Here is a 17055-nt window from a genome sequence, read left to right as displayed (position 1 = left end):
CCCTTTATAGCTGCTGTTAGTATAAAACTGCGCCAAATTAGTGCCCCCCCTCTCTTTTTTATCCTTTTCTGTAGTGCAGGACTGCAGGGGAGAGTCAGGGAGACGTCCTTCCAGCGGAGCTGTGATGGAAAATGGCGCCCGTGTGCTGAGGAGATAGGCTCCGCCCCCTTCTCGGCGGCCTTTTCTCCCGCTTTTTAGGCGAGTTCTGGCAGGGGTTAAAATACACCCATATAGCCCTGGGGGTTATATGTGGTGTATTTATGCCAGCCAAGGTGTTTTACATTGCTGCTCAGGGCGCCCCCCCCTAGCGCCCTGCACCCTCAGTGACCGGAGTGTGAAGTGTGCCTGAGTAACAATGGCGCACAGCTGCAGTGCTGTGCTCTACCTTGTTGAAGACTGATGTCTTCTGCCGCCGATTTTTCCGGACCTTTTCTAGCTTCTGGCTCTGTAAGGGGGCCGGCGGCGCGACTCCGGGACCGAGCTCCGAGGCTGGGCCTGTGTTCGGTCCCTCTGGAGCTAATGGTGTCCAGTAGCCCAAGAAGCCCAATCCACTCTGCACGCAGGTGAGTTCGCTTCTTCTCCCCTTAGTCCCTCGATGCAGTGAGCCTGTTGCCAGCAGGTCTCACTGAAAATAAAAAACCTAAAAACTAAACTTTTCACTAAGAAGCTCAGGAGAGCCCCTAGTGTGCACCCTTCTCGGCCGGGCACAAAAATCTAACTGAGGCTTGGAGGAGGGTCATAGGGGGAGGAGCCAGTGCACACCAGGTAGTCCTAAAGCTTTTACTTTTGTGCCCAGTCTCCTGCGGAGCCGCTATCCCCCTGGTCCTTACGGAGTTCCCAGCATCCACTAGGACGTCAGAGAAAAATAATAATAATTTCTGACCATATCGTCAGAAACAATATACTCCAAGTCTAGCCAAAAAATAAGATTTTACTCACCGGTAAATCTATTTCTCGTAGTCCGTAGTGGATGCTGGGACTCCGTAAGGACCATGGGGAATAGCGGCTCCGCAGGAGACTGGGCACAACCAAGAAAGCTTTAGGACTACCTGGTGTGCACTGGCTCCTCCCACTATGACCCTCCTCCAGACCTCAGTTAGGATACTGTGCCCGGAAGAGCTGACACAATAAGGAAGGATTTTGAATCCCGGGTAAGACTCATACCAGCCACACCAATCACACCGTATAACTCGTGATACTATACCCAGTTAACAGAATGAAATATAACTGAGCCTCACTAACAGATGGCTCATAACAATAACCCTTTAGTTAGGCAATAACTATATACAAGTATTGCAGACAATCCGCACTTGGGACGGGCGCCCAGCATCCACTACGGACTACGAGAAATAGATTTACCGGTGAGTAAAATCTTATTTTCTCTGACGTCCTAAGTGGATGCTGGGACTCCGTAAGGACCATGGGGATTATACCAAAGCTCCCAAACGGGCGGGAGAGTGCGGATGACTCTGCAGCACCGAATGAGAGAACTCAAGGTCCTCCTCAGCCAGGGTATCAAATTTGTAGAATTTCGCAAACGTGTTTGCCCCTGACCAAGTAGCAGCTCGGCAAAGTTGTAAAGCCGAGACCCCTCGGGCAGCCGCCCAAGAAGAGCCCACTTTCCTCGTGGAATGGGCTTTTACAGTTTTAGGCTGCGGCAGGCCAGCCGCAGAATGCGCAAGCTGAATTGTGCTACAAATCCAGCGAGCAATAGTCTGCTTCGAAGCAGGAGCACCCAGCTTGTTGGGTGCATACAGGATAAATAGCGAGTCAGTCTTCATGACTCCAGCCGTCCTGGAAACAAATTTTCAAGGCCCCGACTACGTCCAGTAACTTGGAGTCCTCCAAGTCCCTAGTAGCCGCAGGCACAACAATAGGTTGGTTCAAGTGAAAAGCGGATACCACCTTAGGGAGAAACTGGGGACGAGTCCTCAATTCTGCCCTATCCATATGGAAAATCAAATAGGGGCTTTTACATGACAAAGCCGCCAATTCTGACACTCGCCTAGCCGAAGCCAAGGCCAAAAGCATGACCACTTTCCACGTGAGATATTTTAAATCCACGGTTTTAAGTGGCTTAAACCAATGTGACTTTAGGAAACCCAACACCACGTTGAGGTCCCACGGTGTCACTGGAGGCACAAAAGGAGGCTGAATATGCAGCACTCCCTTAACAAATGTCTGAACTTCAGGCAGTGAAGCCAGTTCTTTTTGGAAGAAAATCGACAGAGCCGAAATCTGGACCTTAATGGAACCCAGTTTTAGGCCCATAGTCACCCCTGACTGTAGGAAGTGCAGAAATCGACCCAGCTGAAATTCCTCCGTTGGGGCCTTCCTGGCCTCACACCACGCAACATATTTTCGCCATATGCTGTGATAATGTTGTACGGTTACATCTTTTCTAGCTTTAATGAGCGTAGGAATGACTTCCTCCGGAATACCCTTTTCTTTTAGGATCCGGTGTTCAACCGCCATGCCGTCAAACGCAGCCACGGTAAGTCTTGGAAGAGACAGGGCCCCTGCAGCAGCAGGTCCTGTCTGAGCGGCAGAGGCCATGGGTCCTCTGAGATCAATTCTTGAAGTTCCGGGTACCAAGCTCTTTTTGGCCAATCCGGAACAATGATTATAGTTCTTACTCCTCTTTTCCTTATTATCCTCAGTACCTTGGGTATGAGAGGAAGAGGGGGGGGGGGGGGGGGGAACACATAAACCGACCGGTACACCCACGGTGTCACTAGAGCGTCCACAGCTATCGCCTGAGGGTCCCTTGACCTGGCGCAATATTTTTCTAGCTTTTTGTTTAGGCGGGACGCCATCATGTCCACCTGTGGTCTTTCCCAACGGTTTACAATCAGTTGGAAGACTTCTGGATGAAGTCCCCACTCTCCCGGGTGGAGGTCGTGCCTGCTGAGGAAGTCCGCTTCCCAGTTGTCCACTCCCGGAATAAACACTGCTGACAGTGCCAACACGTGACTTTCCGCCCATCGGACAATCCTTGTGGCTTCTGCCATCGCCGTCCTGCTTCTTGTGCCGCCCTGTCGGTTTACATGGGCGACTGCCGTGATGTTGTCTGACTGGATCAGAACCGGCTGGTTTTGAAGCAGGGGTTTTGCCTGACTTAGGGCATTGTAAATGGCCCTCAGTTCCAGAACATTTATGTGTAGGGAAGTCTCCCGACTTGACCAAAGTCCTTGGAAGTTTCTTCCCTGTGTGACTGCCCCCCAGCCTCGAAGGCTGGCATCCGTGGTCACCAGGACCCAGTCCTGTATGCCGAATCTGCGGCCCTCTTTGAGATGAGCACTCTGCAGCCACCCTGGTCCTTGGAGACAAGGTTATCAACCGATGCATTTGAAGATGCGATCCGGACCATTGGTCCAACAGGTCCCACTGAAAGGTTCTGGCATGGAACCTGCCGAATGGAATTGCTTCGTAGGAAGCTACCATCTTTCCCAGGACTCGCGTGCAGTGATGCACCGATACCCGTTTTGGTTTCAGGAGGCCTCTGACTAGAGATGACAGCTCCTTGGCTTTCTCCTCTGGGAGAAACACTTTTTTCTGGACTGTGTCCAGAATCCTCACCAGGAACAGTAGACGTGTCGCAGGAACCAGCTGTGACTTTGGAATATTTAGAATCCAACCGTGCTGGTGTAGCACCTCCTGAGATAGTGCTACGCCGACCAACAACTGCTCCCTGGACCTCGCCTTTATCAGGAGATTGTCCAAGTATGGGATAATTAAAACTCCCTTTTTTCGAAGGAGTATCATCATTTCGGCCATTACCTTGGTAAATACCCTCGGTGCCGTGGACAGGCCGAACAGCAACGTCTGGAATTGGTAATGACAATCCTGTACCACAAATCTGAGGTACTCCTGGTGAGGATGGTAAATGGGGACATGCAGGTAAGCATCCTTGATGTCCAGTGATACCATGTAATCCCCCTCTTCCAGGCTTGCAATAACCGCCCTGAGCGATTCCATCTTGAACTTGAATTTTCATTATATATGTGTTCAAGGATTTCAAATTTAAAATGGGTCTCACCGAACCGTCCGGTTTCGGTACCACAAACATTGTGGTATAGTAACCCCGTTCTTGAAGTAGGGGCACCTTGACTATCACCTGCTGGGAATACAGCTTGTGAATTGCCTCTATCACAGCCTCCCTGCCTGAGGGAGTTGTTGGCAAGGCAGATTTGAGGAAGCGGCAGGGGGGGAAATGTCTCGAATTCCAGCCTGTACCCCTGAGATACCACTTGAAGGATCCAGGGATCCATTTGTAAGCGAGCCCACTGATTGCTGAAGTTTTTGAGACGGGCCCCCACCGTACCTGGCTCCGCCTGTTGAGCCCCAGCGTCATGCGGCGGACTTAGAAGAAGCGGGGGAGGACTTGTTCCTGGGAACTGGCTGTATGCTGCAGCTTTTTACCCCTACCTCTGCCTCTGGGCAGAAAGGACGCGCCTCTACCCCGCCTGCTCTTTTGGGGACGAAAGGACTGTACCTGATAATACGGTGCTTTCTTTGGTTGTGAGGGGACATGTGGTAAAAATGCTGACTTCCCAGCCGTTGCTGTGGACACTAGGTCTGAAAGACCATTTCCGAACAACTCCTCACCCTTATAAAGGCAAAACTTCCATGTGCCTTTTAGAATCTGCATCACCTGTCCACTGCCGAGTCCATAACCCTCTCCTGGCAGAAATGGACAGTGCACTTATTTTAGATGCCAGCCGGCAAATATCCCTCTGTGCATCTCTCATGTATAAGACAGCGTCTTTAATATGCTCTATGTTTAGCAATATAGTGTCCCTGTCTAGGGTGTCAATGTTTTCTGACAGGGAATCTGACCACGCAGCTGCAGCACTGCACATCCATGCTGAAGCAATAGCTGGTCTCAGCATAATACCAGTGTGTGTATATATAGCCTTCAGGAGAGCCTCCTGCTTTCTATCAGCAGGTTCCTTTAAGGCAGCCGTATCCGGAGACGGTAGTGTCACCTTTTTTGATAAGCGTGTAAGCGCTTTATCCACCTTAGGGGGTGTTTCCCAACGTGACCTATCCTCTGGCAGGAAAGGGTACGCCATTAGTAACTTTTTAGAAATTACCAATTTTTTATCTGGGCAAGCCCACGCTACTTCACACACTTCATTTAATTCTTCAGAAGGGGGAAAAACTACTGGTAGTTTTTCTCTCCAAACATAATACCCTTTTTTGTGGTACCTGGGGTCACATCAGAAATGTGTAAAACATTTTTTCATTGCCTCAATCATGTAACGAGTGGCCCTATTGGACATTACATTAGTCTCTTCGTCGTCGACACCGGTATCAGTATCCGTGTCGACATCTGTGTCTGCCATCTGAGGTAGCGGGCGTTTTAGAGCCCCTGATGGCCTTTGAGACGTCTGGGCAGGCACGAGCTGAGAAGCCGGCTGTCCCGCATTTGGCATGTCAAATTTTTTATGTAAGGAGTCGACACTTTCACGTAATTCCTTCCACAAGTCCATCCACTCAGGTGTCTGCCCCACAGGGGGTGACAACACATTTATAGGCATCTGCTCCGCCTCCACATAAGCCTCCTCATCAAACATGTCGACACAGCCGTACCGACACACCGCACACACACAGGGAATGCTCTGACAGGAGACAGGACCCCACAAAGCCCTTTGGGGAGACAGAGAGAGAGTATGCCAGCACACACCAGAGCGCTATATAATACAGGGATTAACTAAATGATATCCCCTTATAGCTGCTATATATGTATATTGCGCCTAAATTTAGTGCCCCCCCTCTCTTTTTTACCCTTCTGTAGTGTAGACTGCAGGGGAGAGCCAGAGAGCTTCCTTCCAGCGGAGCTGTGAGGGAGAAATGGCGCCAGTGTGCTGAGGGAGATAGCCCCGCCCCTTTTTCGGCAGACTTTTCTCCCGCTTTTTTATGGATTGTGGCAGGGGTATTTATCACATATATAGCCTCTGGGGCTATATATTGTGATAGTTTTGCCAGGCAAGTTGTTTATATTGCTGCTCAGGGCGCGCCTCCCCCCCCCAGCGCCCTGCACCCATCAGTGACTGCAGTGTGAGGTGTGCATGAGGAGCAATGGCGCACAGCTGCAGTGCTGTGCGCTACCTTGTTGAAGACAGGAGTCTTCTGCCGCCGATTTTCCGGAACACTTCTTGCTTCTGGCTCTGTAAGGGGGCCGGCGGCGCGGCTCCGGGACCGAACATCAAGGCCTGTTCCATGCGGTCGATCCCTCTGGAGCTAATGGTGTCCAGTAGCCTAAGAAGCCCAAGCTACCACCAGTTAGGTAGGTTCGCTTCTTCTCCCCTTAGTCCCTCGCTGCAGTGAGTCTGTTGCCAGCAGATCTCACTGTAAAATAAAAAACCTAAAATATACTCTCTCTCTAGGAGCTCAGGAGAGCCCCTAGTGTGCATCCAGCTCAGCCGGGCACAAGATTCCAACTGAGGTCTGGAGTAGGGTCATAGTGGGAGGAGCCAGTGCACACCAGGTAGTCCTAAGGCTTTCTTGGTTGTGCCCAGTCTCCTGCGGAGCCGCTATTCCCCATGGTCCTTACGGAGTCCCAGCATCCACTTAGGACGTCAGAGAAATAAGCTTTATTTCTGTATTTGTTTTTATTTCAAATTTAGATTTTCCCATTACCAATTCCCACAAGCTATAGCAGGTGTGTGAGAACTTTATAATACAAAAACCCTGGAAGGCAGCAGATAGCCTGTTTACAGAGGGAACCCAAGCAGCTCAAACTAGATACCATTGAATATTACTCCATCAATTTGAACCACCTAGTTTGGCAAGCCATGCAATTCTGGTGCCTTGGCCTCGGAATGCAGATAAGCACTACAATGCATTGGGAACTTTTTGCTTAAAAGACATTGGGGTAAATTTACTAAGATTCGTATTTTCCCGTTTCAGGTCAAAGTTCAATCACGAATGACATCGAAAGTGTAAAACTGCAACTTTTTGAATTTGTTACGATGGATTTACTAAGCTGTCGTATTCGGGTTTTTCTTTTCTTCCGATGTCGATGTCATTCGTGTTTTTTTTGTGTTTTTTACGGCAGTGATTAGCAAAACACTGCCGACTTTTTTACAATTAATCTCGGCCGGATCTGTGTGATCCGTGCTGGGGTTCATTTTTTTTGTTTTTTTTAAATTAAACACTGCAAAATATTAAAATAAAAATTGCGTGGGGTCCCCCCTCCTAAGCATAACCAGCCTCGGGCTCTTTGAGCCGATCCTGGTTGCAGAAATATGGGGGAAAAAAATGACAGGGGTTCCCCCATATTTAAGCAACCAGCATCGGGCTCTGCGCCTGGTCCTGGTCCCAAAAATACGGGGGACAAAAAGAGTAGGGGTCCCCCGTATTTTTAAAACCAGCACCGGGCTCCACTAGCTGGACAGATAATGCCACAGCCGGGGGTCACTTTTATATAGTGCCCTGCGGCCGTGGCATCAAAAATCCAACTAGTCACCCCTGGCCGGGGTACCCTGGGGGAGTGGGGACCCCTTCAATCAAGGGGTCCCCCCCCCAGCCACCCAAGGGCCAGGGGTGAAGCCCGAGGCTGTCCCCCCCCATCCAATGGGCTGCGGATGGGGGGGCTGATGGCCTTTGTCGTCAAAGAAAAGATAGTTTTTAGTAGCAGTACTACAAGTCCCAGCAAGCCTCCCCCGCATGCTGGTACTTGGAGAACCACAAGTACCAGCATGCGGCGGAAAAACGGGCCCGCTGGTACCTGTAGTACTACTACTAAAAAAATACCCAAAAAAACACAAGACACACACACTGTGAAAGTATAATTTTATTACATACATACACACATACTTACCTTATGTTCCCACGCAGGTCGGTCCTCTTCTCCAGTAGAATCCAAGGGGTACCTGTTGAAGAAATTATACTCACGAGATCCAGGGGTCCAGGGTCCTCGGGGAATCCAGGTGTAATCCACGTACTTGAAAAAAAACAACAAAATGGACACTCGAGCCACGCACTAAAAGGGGACCCATGTTTGCACATGGATCCCCTTTTTCCGACTGCCAGAAACCCACTCTGACTGATGTCTAAGTGGGTTTCTTCAGCCAATCAGGGAGTGCCACGTTGTAGCACTCTCCTGATCGGCTGTGTGCTCCTGTCCTAACTGACAGGCAGCACACGGCAGTGTTACAATGTAGCGCCTATGCGCTCCATTGTAACCAATGCTGGGAACTTTCTTGCTCAGCGGTGACGTCACTTTAGGTCAACCGCAGGGCAGAAAGTTCCCATCATTGGTTACAATGTAGCGCATAGGCGCTACATTGTAACACTGCCGTGTGCTGCCTGTCAGTGAGGACAGGAGCACACAGCTGATCAGGAGAGTCCTACAACGTGGCGCTCCCTGATTGGCTGAAGAAACCCACTTAGACAGAAGTCAAAGTGGGTTTCTGGCATTCGTGGAAAGGTGACCCATGTGCAAACATGGGTCCCCTTTCAGTTCGTGGTCGGGACACCGTTTTGTTATTTTTTTCAAGTACGTGGATTACCCCTGGATTTCCCGAGGAGCCTGGACCCCTGGATCTCGTGAGTATAATTTCTTCAACAGGTACCCCTTGGATTCTACTGGAGAAGAGGACCGACCTGCGTGGGAACTTAAGGTAAGTATGTATGTATGTGTGTATGTATGTAATAAAATTATACTTTCACGGTGTGTGTGTCTTGTCTTTTTTTGGGTATTTTTTTTAGTAGTATTACTACAGGTACCAGCGGGCCCGTTTTTCCGCCGCATGCTGGTACTTGTGGTTCTCCAAGTACCAGCATGCGGGGGAGGCTTGCTGGGCCTTGTAGTACTGCTACTAAAAACAATATCTTTTCTTTTACAACAAAGGCTATCAGCCTCCCCATCCGCAGCCCATTGGATGGGGGGGGGGGGGGGGGGACAGCCTCGGGCTTCACCCCTGGTCCTTGGGTGGCTGGGGGGGGGGGGACCCCTTGATTGAAGGGGTCCCCACTCCCCCAGGGTACCCCGGCCAGGAGTGACTAGTTGGATTTTTGATGCCACGGCCGCAGGGCACTATATAAAAGTGACCCCCGGCTGTGGCATTATCTGTCCAGCTAGTGGAGCCCGGTGCTGGTTTTAAAAATACGGGGGACCCCTACTCTTTGTCCCCCGTATTTTTGGGACCAGGACCAGGTGCAGAGCCCGATGCTGGTTGCTTAAATATGGGGGAACCCCTGTCATTTTTTTTCCCATATTTCTGCAACCAGGATCGGCTCAAAGAGCCCGAGGCTGGTTATGCTTAGGAGGGGGGACCCCACGCAATTTTTTTTGAAAAAATAAGCACTTTCCCACCCCTTCCCACTGATATACATGCACGGATCTCATGGATCCGTGCATGCCTATCCAATCACGAATAAAAAAAAAAAAGGTCTTTTTTTTTAGCACTTTTTTACGAGTTGTAATTTTTCACGGCAGTGTTTGTTTGTTTTTTGCTTTGCACTTCTTAGTAAATGACCGAGATTCATACTTAAACAGCCGCGTTTTGACCGATGGTGTATTCATTCGTAATTTTTTACTTGGACTTGCAAAAAATTACGAATGCCCTCATCTCTGCCGTGATTAGTGTTTAGTAAATTACCGAGATGACACTTTGATGAAAAAACGGCATCTCGGTCAAAATCGGGAGCTTAGTAAATTTCCCCCATAGTTGTCATGCATCGCTGTTAAAAGGTTTTAAATTCGAAAGCAAAAATGAATTTGATCAAATGATCACATGTCCCAAACTTTTGGCAGAGAGATAGTTTTATAGATTAAACATAGGTCATCTAAATCATACGCACAAAAGCATAACACTTTTTAATTCACAGGAGACCAAATTAGTTTTCTATAGACAGTAATGTTATAAAGTAATCTTAGGATTTCGATCCAAAACAGCCTTTAGCACTAGCTGTATGGAACACACTGGCTGCATTTCAGCTCAAAGATCATTCCATATATTGCACAACAGTTCTGCTGTTCAGGCACAAAACAAATTGTTTCCTCTATTTCCAGCTTGTATATTGAAGGTGCTACCAAATGGAAAGCTCAGAAAAAAAGGCGGTCAGAGTAGGTTTAGGCACCACCAGGGGAAGGTTAGGGTTCAGGTAGTAGGAAAGAGGGTCTTAGAACAACACATACTTACCTCGCCCCTGCTGGGATTTCACAGATCGGGTTGCCGCTGCAGCAGCAGGAGGAAGTCCATTCTGGATTTGTGTAGAACAGATTTCCTCCATACAGAGAGGGACACAGCGATGCAATATAACCAAGGCAGGTAACAGACAACTGGCTGTGGTCACATCACATCCAGGTTAAGCCTGTATTTCTTTATTACCACAAGTACGTCACAGAAACCAGATCTCAATCCAAATCTAGCAACTAAGTTAAGATATTCAATGTCAGAACTACAGTCAGCTAATTTACAATAGGACCTGCAGTCAGGGTAGGGCAGAGCGTCCCGTCAAATTGTTTATAAGAAACTATTACACTAATGCAAAGATGATATCTAACAACTTTGTTTATTGTAATCCTTTTTATAGCCAACACTCACCATCTATGTGGAGATCCCTGGAGCTGCAGGGAGACAAGAGATGAGGCAGAAACCACTCTGCCTCAGTTCTACAGTCAGACACTGCTTTGCAGAGCTAGGGGCGGGGCCACACCAAAGGGTAAATGTATTATAGCGGCACAGATAGTGCCGCTATAACACTTCCTGCTTCACCGCATTACCGAATTGAAGGAGGAAGGGACATTGCGCATATCGGCTTGCTATTTTATTTAGGCACTATGTGGCAGTCACGGAGTTCAAACCGTTGCTGTAAAACATGGTGGAGAAGCATCAGTGCACATAACGTGCGTGGATACCGCTTCTCCTCCATAATGTCAGATCATACATTTACCCTCAAGGGCATTAAAGCTGCACAGAAAGGGAGCTAATAGAGGCAGGCATCCGAGTGTGGGGGACGGGCCTTGTTCACTGATGGACACTTGGACGTGTTAGGTGATCAGGATGTGCACTCAGAGCTCAGTCAGCAGCAGCAAGAACACACACAGCAGAGATGCAGGTAGGAGACCTAATGGGCACTGTAGCTTAGTATAGTGAGGGGATAGTTAGTGAGTAGGGGGTGAGAGGCTCCCAGCATCCAGACCCATCCCCATGTGTGTCTCCCAAGTCAGTCACCTCACTGTTGGAGTACAGTAGGTACTGACATGGCCCATTGCAAGGTCATGCACTGACAAATTGAGGATGCTCTGTTGGCAAATGGTGAGCAGCTCATCAAGCAGATGTGCCCATAAAATGCCCACAGAAAAGTACAATAAAGCTACATTTTCTCATAGTACTGCAACGTTTAACACATTTCCAAACGGTCAGTTAACACATTAGAATAAAAAGGAGGGGGGGGGGGAGCCAGTGCTCACCTGTGGTTGGTTCGTGGGCCTGTTCTTGTCCTACAGAGTCTATAGGCTGCACTCTACTCCCTCCACGGTAATTGAGTGGCAGGGAGTTTTGAAAGGTCCCAGTACTGATGGTGCTCATGGCGAGTCGCAGTTTTGGGAGCAGACTATAAACAAGATGACGAGCTCCAAGGAGTTTCATTCAATGGCCTGAGGGAAGTAATGACATTTATTTTCACTTCACAAGAAATGTAAATCACATTTTCAAACCAAAAATATTTCCCATGGTGTTTATTCAATCAAGTGCCGTGATAGAACTGCATGTCTTAACACTCGTAAGAGACCTGTAGGTAAAATGTATTATAGCGGCACGCATCATTACCGAGGCAAAGCAGAAAGCTCCCCCCTCCTACGATGTCCTAGTGTTCCTTCTAGGCTTTTTCAGTGCACCCTGCAGGATCAGAAATCACCCCCTTGTATACAGAATGCAACAGTCAGAGTGCATGATACAATGCAATGGTCTACTCCTTGCCCATCTCTGAAAATTGGAACACAATTTCTGTCCTCTGCAAATGGGATAGCAGAGGAGGAAATGACATAACTGCTGTGGCTCCTGTATGTTGGGTGTTACATGGGTCGTATGTATGTATGTATGTATGTATGTATGTATGTATGTATGTATGATACACTAAGTGGAAAAATAAGAATTTACTTACCGATAATTCTATTTCTCGTAGTCCGTAGTGGATGCTGGGGACTCCGTAAGGACCATGGGGAATAGCGGCTCCGCAGGAGACAGGGCACAAAAGTAAAAGCTTTAGGATCAGGTGGTGTGCACTGGCTCCTCCCCCTATGACCCCCCTCCAAGCCTCAGTTAGGATACTGTGCCCGGACGAGCGTACACAATAAGGAAGGATTTTGAATCCCGGGTAAGACTCATACCAGCCACACTGTACAACCTGTGATCTGAACCCAGTTAACAGCATGATAACAGCGGAGCCTCTGAAAAGATGGTTCACAACAATAATAACCCGTTTTAGTTAACAATAACTATGTACAAGTATTGCAGACAATCCGCACTTGGGATGGGCGCCCAGCATCCACTACGGACTACGAGAAATAGAATTATCGGTAAGTAAATTCTTATTTTCTCTGACGTCCTAAGTGGATGCTGGGGACTCCGTAAGGACCATGGGGATTATACCAAAGCTCCCAAACGGGCGGGAGAGTGCGGATGACTCTGCAGCACCGAATGAGAGAACTCCAGGTCCTCCTCAGCCAGGGTATCAAATTTGTAGAATTTTGCAAACGTGTTTGCCCCTGACCAAGTAGCAGCTCGGCAAAGTTGTAAAGCCGAGACCCCTCGGGCAGCCGCCCAAGATGAGCCCACCTTCCTTGTGGAATGGGCATTTACATATTTTGGCTGTGGCAGGCCTGCCACAGAACGTGCAAGCTGAATTGTACTACACATCCAACTATCAATCGTCTGCTTAGAAGCAAGAGCACCCAGTTTGTAGGGTGCATACAGGATAACAGCAAGTCAGTTTTCCTGACTCCAGCCGTCCTGGAAACATATTTTCAGGGCCCTGACAACATCTAGCAACTTAGAGTCCTCCAAGTCCCTAGTAGCCGCAGGTACCACAATAAGCTGGTTCAGGTGAAATGCTGACACCACCTTAGGGAGAAACTGGGGACGAGTCCGCAGCTCTGCCCTGTCCGAATGGACAATCAGATATGGGCTTGTGTGAGACAAAGCCGCCAATTCTGACACTCGCCTGGCCGAGGCCAGGGCCAACAGCATGGTCACTTTCCATGTGAGATATTTCAAATCCACAGATTTGAGCGGTTTAAACCAATGTGATTTGAGGAATCCCAGAACTACGTTGAGATCCCACAGTGCCACTGGAGGCACAAAAGGGGGTTGTATATGCAGTACTCCCTTGACAAACTTCTGGACTTCAGGAACTGAAGCCAATTCTTTCTGGAAGAAAATCGACAGGGACGAAATTTGAACCTTAATGGACCCCAATTTGAGGCCCATAGACACTCCTGTTTGCAGGAAATGCAGGAATCGACCGAGTTGAAATTCCTCCGTGGGGCCTTCCTGGCCTCACACCATGCAACATATTTTCGCCAAATGTGGTGATAATGTTGTGCGGTCACCTCCTTCCTGGCTCTGACCAGGGTAGGGATGACCTCTTCCGGAATGCCTTTTTCCCTTAGGATCCGGCGTTCAACCGCCATGCCGTCAAACGCAGCCGCGGTAAGACTTGGAACAGACATGATCCTTGCTGAAGCAAGTCCCTTCTTAGTATCTCTTGAAGTTCCGGGTACCAAGTCCTTCTTGGCCAATCCGGAGCCACGAGTATAGTTCTTACTCCTCTCCGTCTTATAATTCTCAGTACCTTAGGTATGAGAGGCAGAGGAGGGAACACATACACCGACTGGTACACCCACGGTGTTACCAGAGCGTCCCTGCTATTGCCTGAGGGTCTCTTGACCTGGCGCAATACCTGTCCAGTTTTTTGTTCAGACGGGACGCCATCATGTCCACCTTTGGTCTTTCCCAACGGTTCACAATCATGTGGAAGACTTCCAGATGAAGTCCCCACTCTCCTGGGTGGAGGTCGTGCCTGCTGAGGAAGTCTGCTTCCCAGTTGTCCACTCCCGGAATGAACACCGCTGACAGTGTTATCACATGATTTTTCGCCCAGCGAAGAATCCTTGCTGCCATTGCCCTCCTGCTTCTTGTGCCGCCCTGTCTGTTTACGTGGGCGACTGCCGTGATGTTGTCCGACTGGATCAGCACCGGTTGACTTTGAAGCAGAGGTCTTTCTAGGCTTAGAGCATTGTAAATTGCCCTTAGCTCCAGTATATTTATGTGAAGAGAAGTCTCCAGACTTGACCACACTCATTGGAAATTTCTTCCCTGTGTGACTGCTCCCCAGCCTCTCAGGCTGGCATCCGTGGTCACCAGGACCCAGTCCTGAATGCCGAATCTGCGGCCCTCTAGAAGATGAGCACTCTGCAACCACCACAGGAGAGACACCCTTGTCCTTGGAGACAGGATTATCCGCTGATGCATCTGAAGATGCGATCCGGACCATTCGTCCAGCAGATCCCACTGAAAAATTCTTGCGTGAAATCTGCCGAATGGAATCGCTTCGTAAGAAGCCACCATTTTTCCCAGGACTCTTGTGCATTGATGCACTGACACTTGGCCTGGTTCTAGGAGGTTCCTAACTAGCTCGGATAACTCCCTGGCTTTTTCCTCCGGGAGAAACACCTTTTTCTGGACTGTGTCCAGAATCATCCCTAGGAACAGCAGACGTGTCGTCGGAATCAGCTGCGATTTTGGAATATTTAGAATCCACCCGTGCTGTCGTAGAACTACTTGAGATAGTGCTACTCCGACCTCCAACAGTTCTCTGGACCTTGCCCTTATCAGGAGATCGTCCAAGTAAGGGATAATTAAGACGCCTTTTCTTTGAAGAATCATTTCGGCCATTACCTTGGTAAAGACCCGGGGTGCCGTGGACAATCCAAACGGCAGCGTCTGAAACTGATAGTGATAGTTCTGTACCACGAACCTGAGGTACCCTTGGTGAGAAGGGCAAATTGGGACATGGAGGTAAGCATCCTTGATGTCCAGGGACACCATATAGTCCCCTTCTTCCTGGTTCGCTATCACTGCTCTGAGTGACTCCATCTTGATTTGAACCTTTGTATGTAAGTGTTCAAAGATTTCAGATTTAGAATAGGTCTCACCGAGCCGTCTGGCTTCAGTACCACAAATATTGTGGAATAATACCCCTTTCCTTGTTGTAGGAGGGGTACTTTGATTATCACCTGCTGGGAATACAGCTTGTGAATGGTTTCCAATACTGCCTCCCTGTCGGAGGGAGACGTTGGTAAAGCAGACTTCAGGAACCTGCGAGGGGGAGACGTCTCGAACTTCCAATCTGTACCCCTGGGATACTACTTGTAGGATCCAGGGATCCACTTGCGAGTGAGCCCACTGCGCGCTGAAACTCTTGAGACGACCCCCCACCGCACCTGAGTCCGCTTGTACGGCCCCAGCGTCATGCTGAGGACTTGGCAGAAGCGGTGGAGGGCTTCTGTTCCTGGGAAGGAGCTGCCTGCTGCAGTCTTCTTCCCTTTCCTCTACCCCTGGGCAGATATGACTGGCCTTTTGCCCGCTTGCCCTTATGGGGACGAAAGGACTGAGGCTGAAAAGACGGTGTCTTTTTCTGTGGAGATGTGACTTGGGGTAAAAAAGGTGGATTTTCCAGCTGTTGCCGTGGCCACCAGGTCCGATGGACCGACCCCAAATAACCCCTCCCCTTTATACGGCAATACTTCCATGTGCCGTTTGGAATCTGCATCACCTGTCCACTGTCGTGTCCATAAACATCTTCTGGCAGACATGGACATCGTACTTACTCTTGATGCCAGAGTGCAAATATCCCTCTGTGCATCTCGCATATATAGAAATGCATCTTTTAAATGCTCTATAGTCAATAAAATACTGTCCTTGTCAAGGGTATCAATATTTTCAGTCAGGGAATCCGACCAAGCCACCCCAGCGCTGCACATCCAGGCTGAGGCGATCGCTGGTCGCAGTATAACACCAGTATGTGTATATACTTTTTAGGATATTTTCCAGCCTCCTATCAGCTGGCTCCTTGAGGGCGGCCGTATCTGGAGACGGTAACGCCACTTGTTTTGATAAGCGTGTGAGCGCCTTATCCACCCTAGGGGGTGTTTCCCAACGCGCCCTAACTTCTGGCGGGAAAGGGTATAACGCCAATAATTTTCTATCGGGGGAAACCCACGCATCACACACTTCATTTAATTTATCTGATTCAGGAAAAACTACAGGTAGTTTCACACCCCACATACTACAAGTACCACAAAAAAGGGTATTATCAGAAATATGTAACACCTCCTTCTTTGCCCTTAACATGTAACGTGTGGCCCTAATGGAAAATACGTTTGTTTCTTCACCGTCGACACTGGAGTCAGTGTCCGTGTCTGTGTCGACCGACTGAGGTAATGGGCGTTTTAAAGCCCCCGACGGTGTTTGAGACGCCTGGACAGGTACTAATTGGTTTGCCGGCCGTCTCATGTCGTCAACCGACCTTGCAGCGTGTTGACATCACGTAATTCCCTAAATAAGCCATCCATTCCGGTGTCGACTCCCTAGAGAGTGACATCACCATTACAGGCAATTGCTCCGCCTCCTCACCAACATCGTCCTCATACATGTCGACACACACGTACCGACACACAGGGAATGCTCTGATAGAGGACAGGACCCCACTAGCCCTTTGGGGAGACAGAGGGAGAGTTTGCCAGCACACACCAAAACGCTATAATTATACAGGGACAACCTTATATAAGTGTTTTCCCTTATAGCATCTTAATATATTATAATATCGCCACACAAAATGCCCCCCCTCTCTGTTTTAACCCTGTTTCTGTAGTGCAGTGCAGGGGAGAGCCTGGGAGCCTTCCTAGCAGCGGAGCTGTGTAGGAAAATGGCGCTGTGTGCTGAGGAGAATAGGCCCCGCCCCCTTTTTGGCGGGCTTCTTCTCCCGTTTTTCTGACAACCTGGCAGGGGTTAAATACATCCATATAGCCCCAGAGGC

At 49.1% G+C, this 17055-nt stretch overlaps 1 protein-coding gene across 3 annotated transcripts in view; it reads right to left on the bottom strand.

The window, feature by feature from the left end:
• Positions 1-17055, bottom strand: part of ALDH9A1 (aldehyde dehydrogenase 9 family member A1) — a 190919-nt gene that overhangs the window by 164158 nt on the left and 9706 nt on the right. For all 3 annotated transcript variants that reach the window (XM_063940256.1, XM_063940257.1, XM_063940258.1), the window contains exon 2: positions 11429-11614. In XM_063940256.1, coding sequence (XP_063796326.1) covers positions 11429-11606 — 178 coding nt within the window. In that variant the 5' untranslated portion in view covers positions 11607-11614. The remainder of the gene's footprint in view (positions 1-11428; positions 11615-17055) is intronic.

The sequence above is a fragment of the Pseudophryne corroboree genome, chromosome 9 (assembly GCF_028390025.1).
Source record: "Pseudophryne corroboree isolate aPseCor3 chromosome 9, aPseCor3.hap2, whole genome shotgun sequence".
Classification (NCBI taxonomy): Eukaryota; Metazoa; Chordata; class Amphibia; order Anura; family Myobatrachidae; genus Pseudophryne; species Pseudophryne corroboree.
The sequence above is the reverse complement of the archived record's forward strand: the minus strand, read 5'-3'. Positions and strand labels throughout refer to the sequence as shown.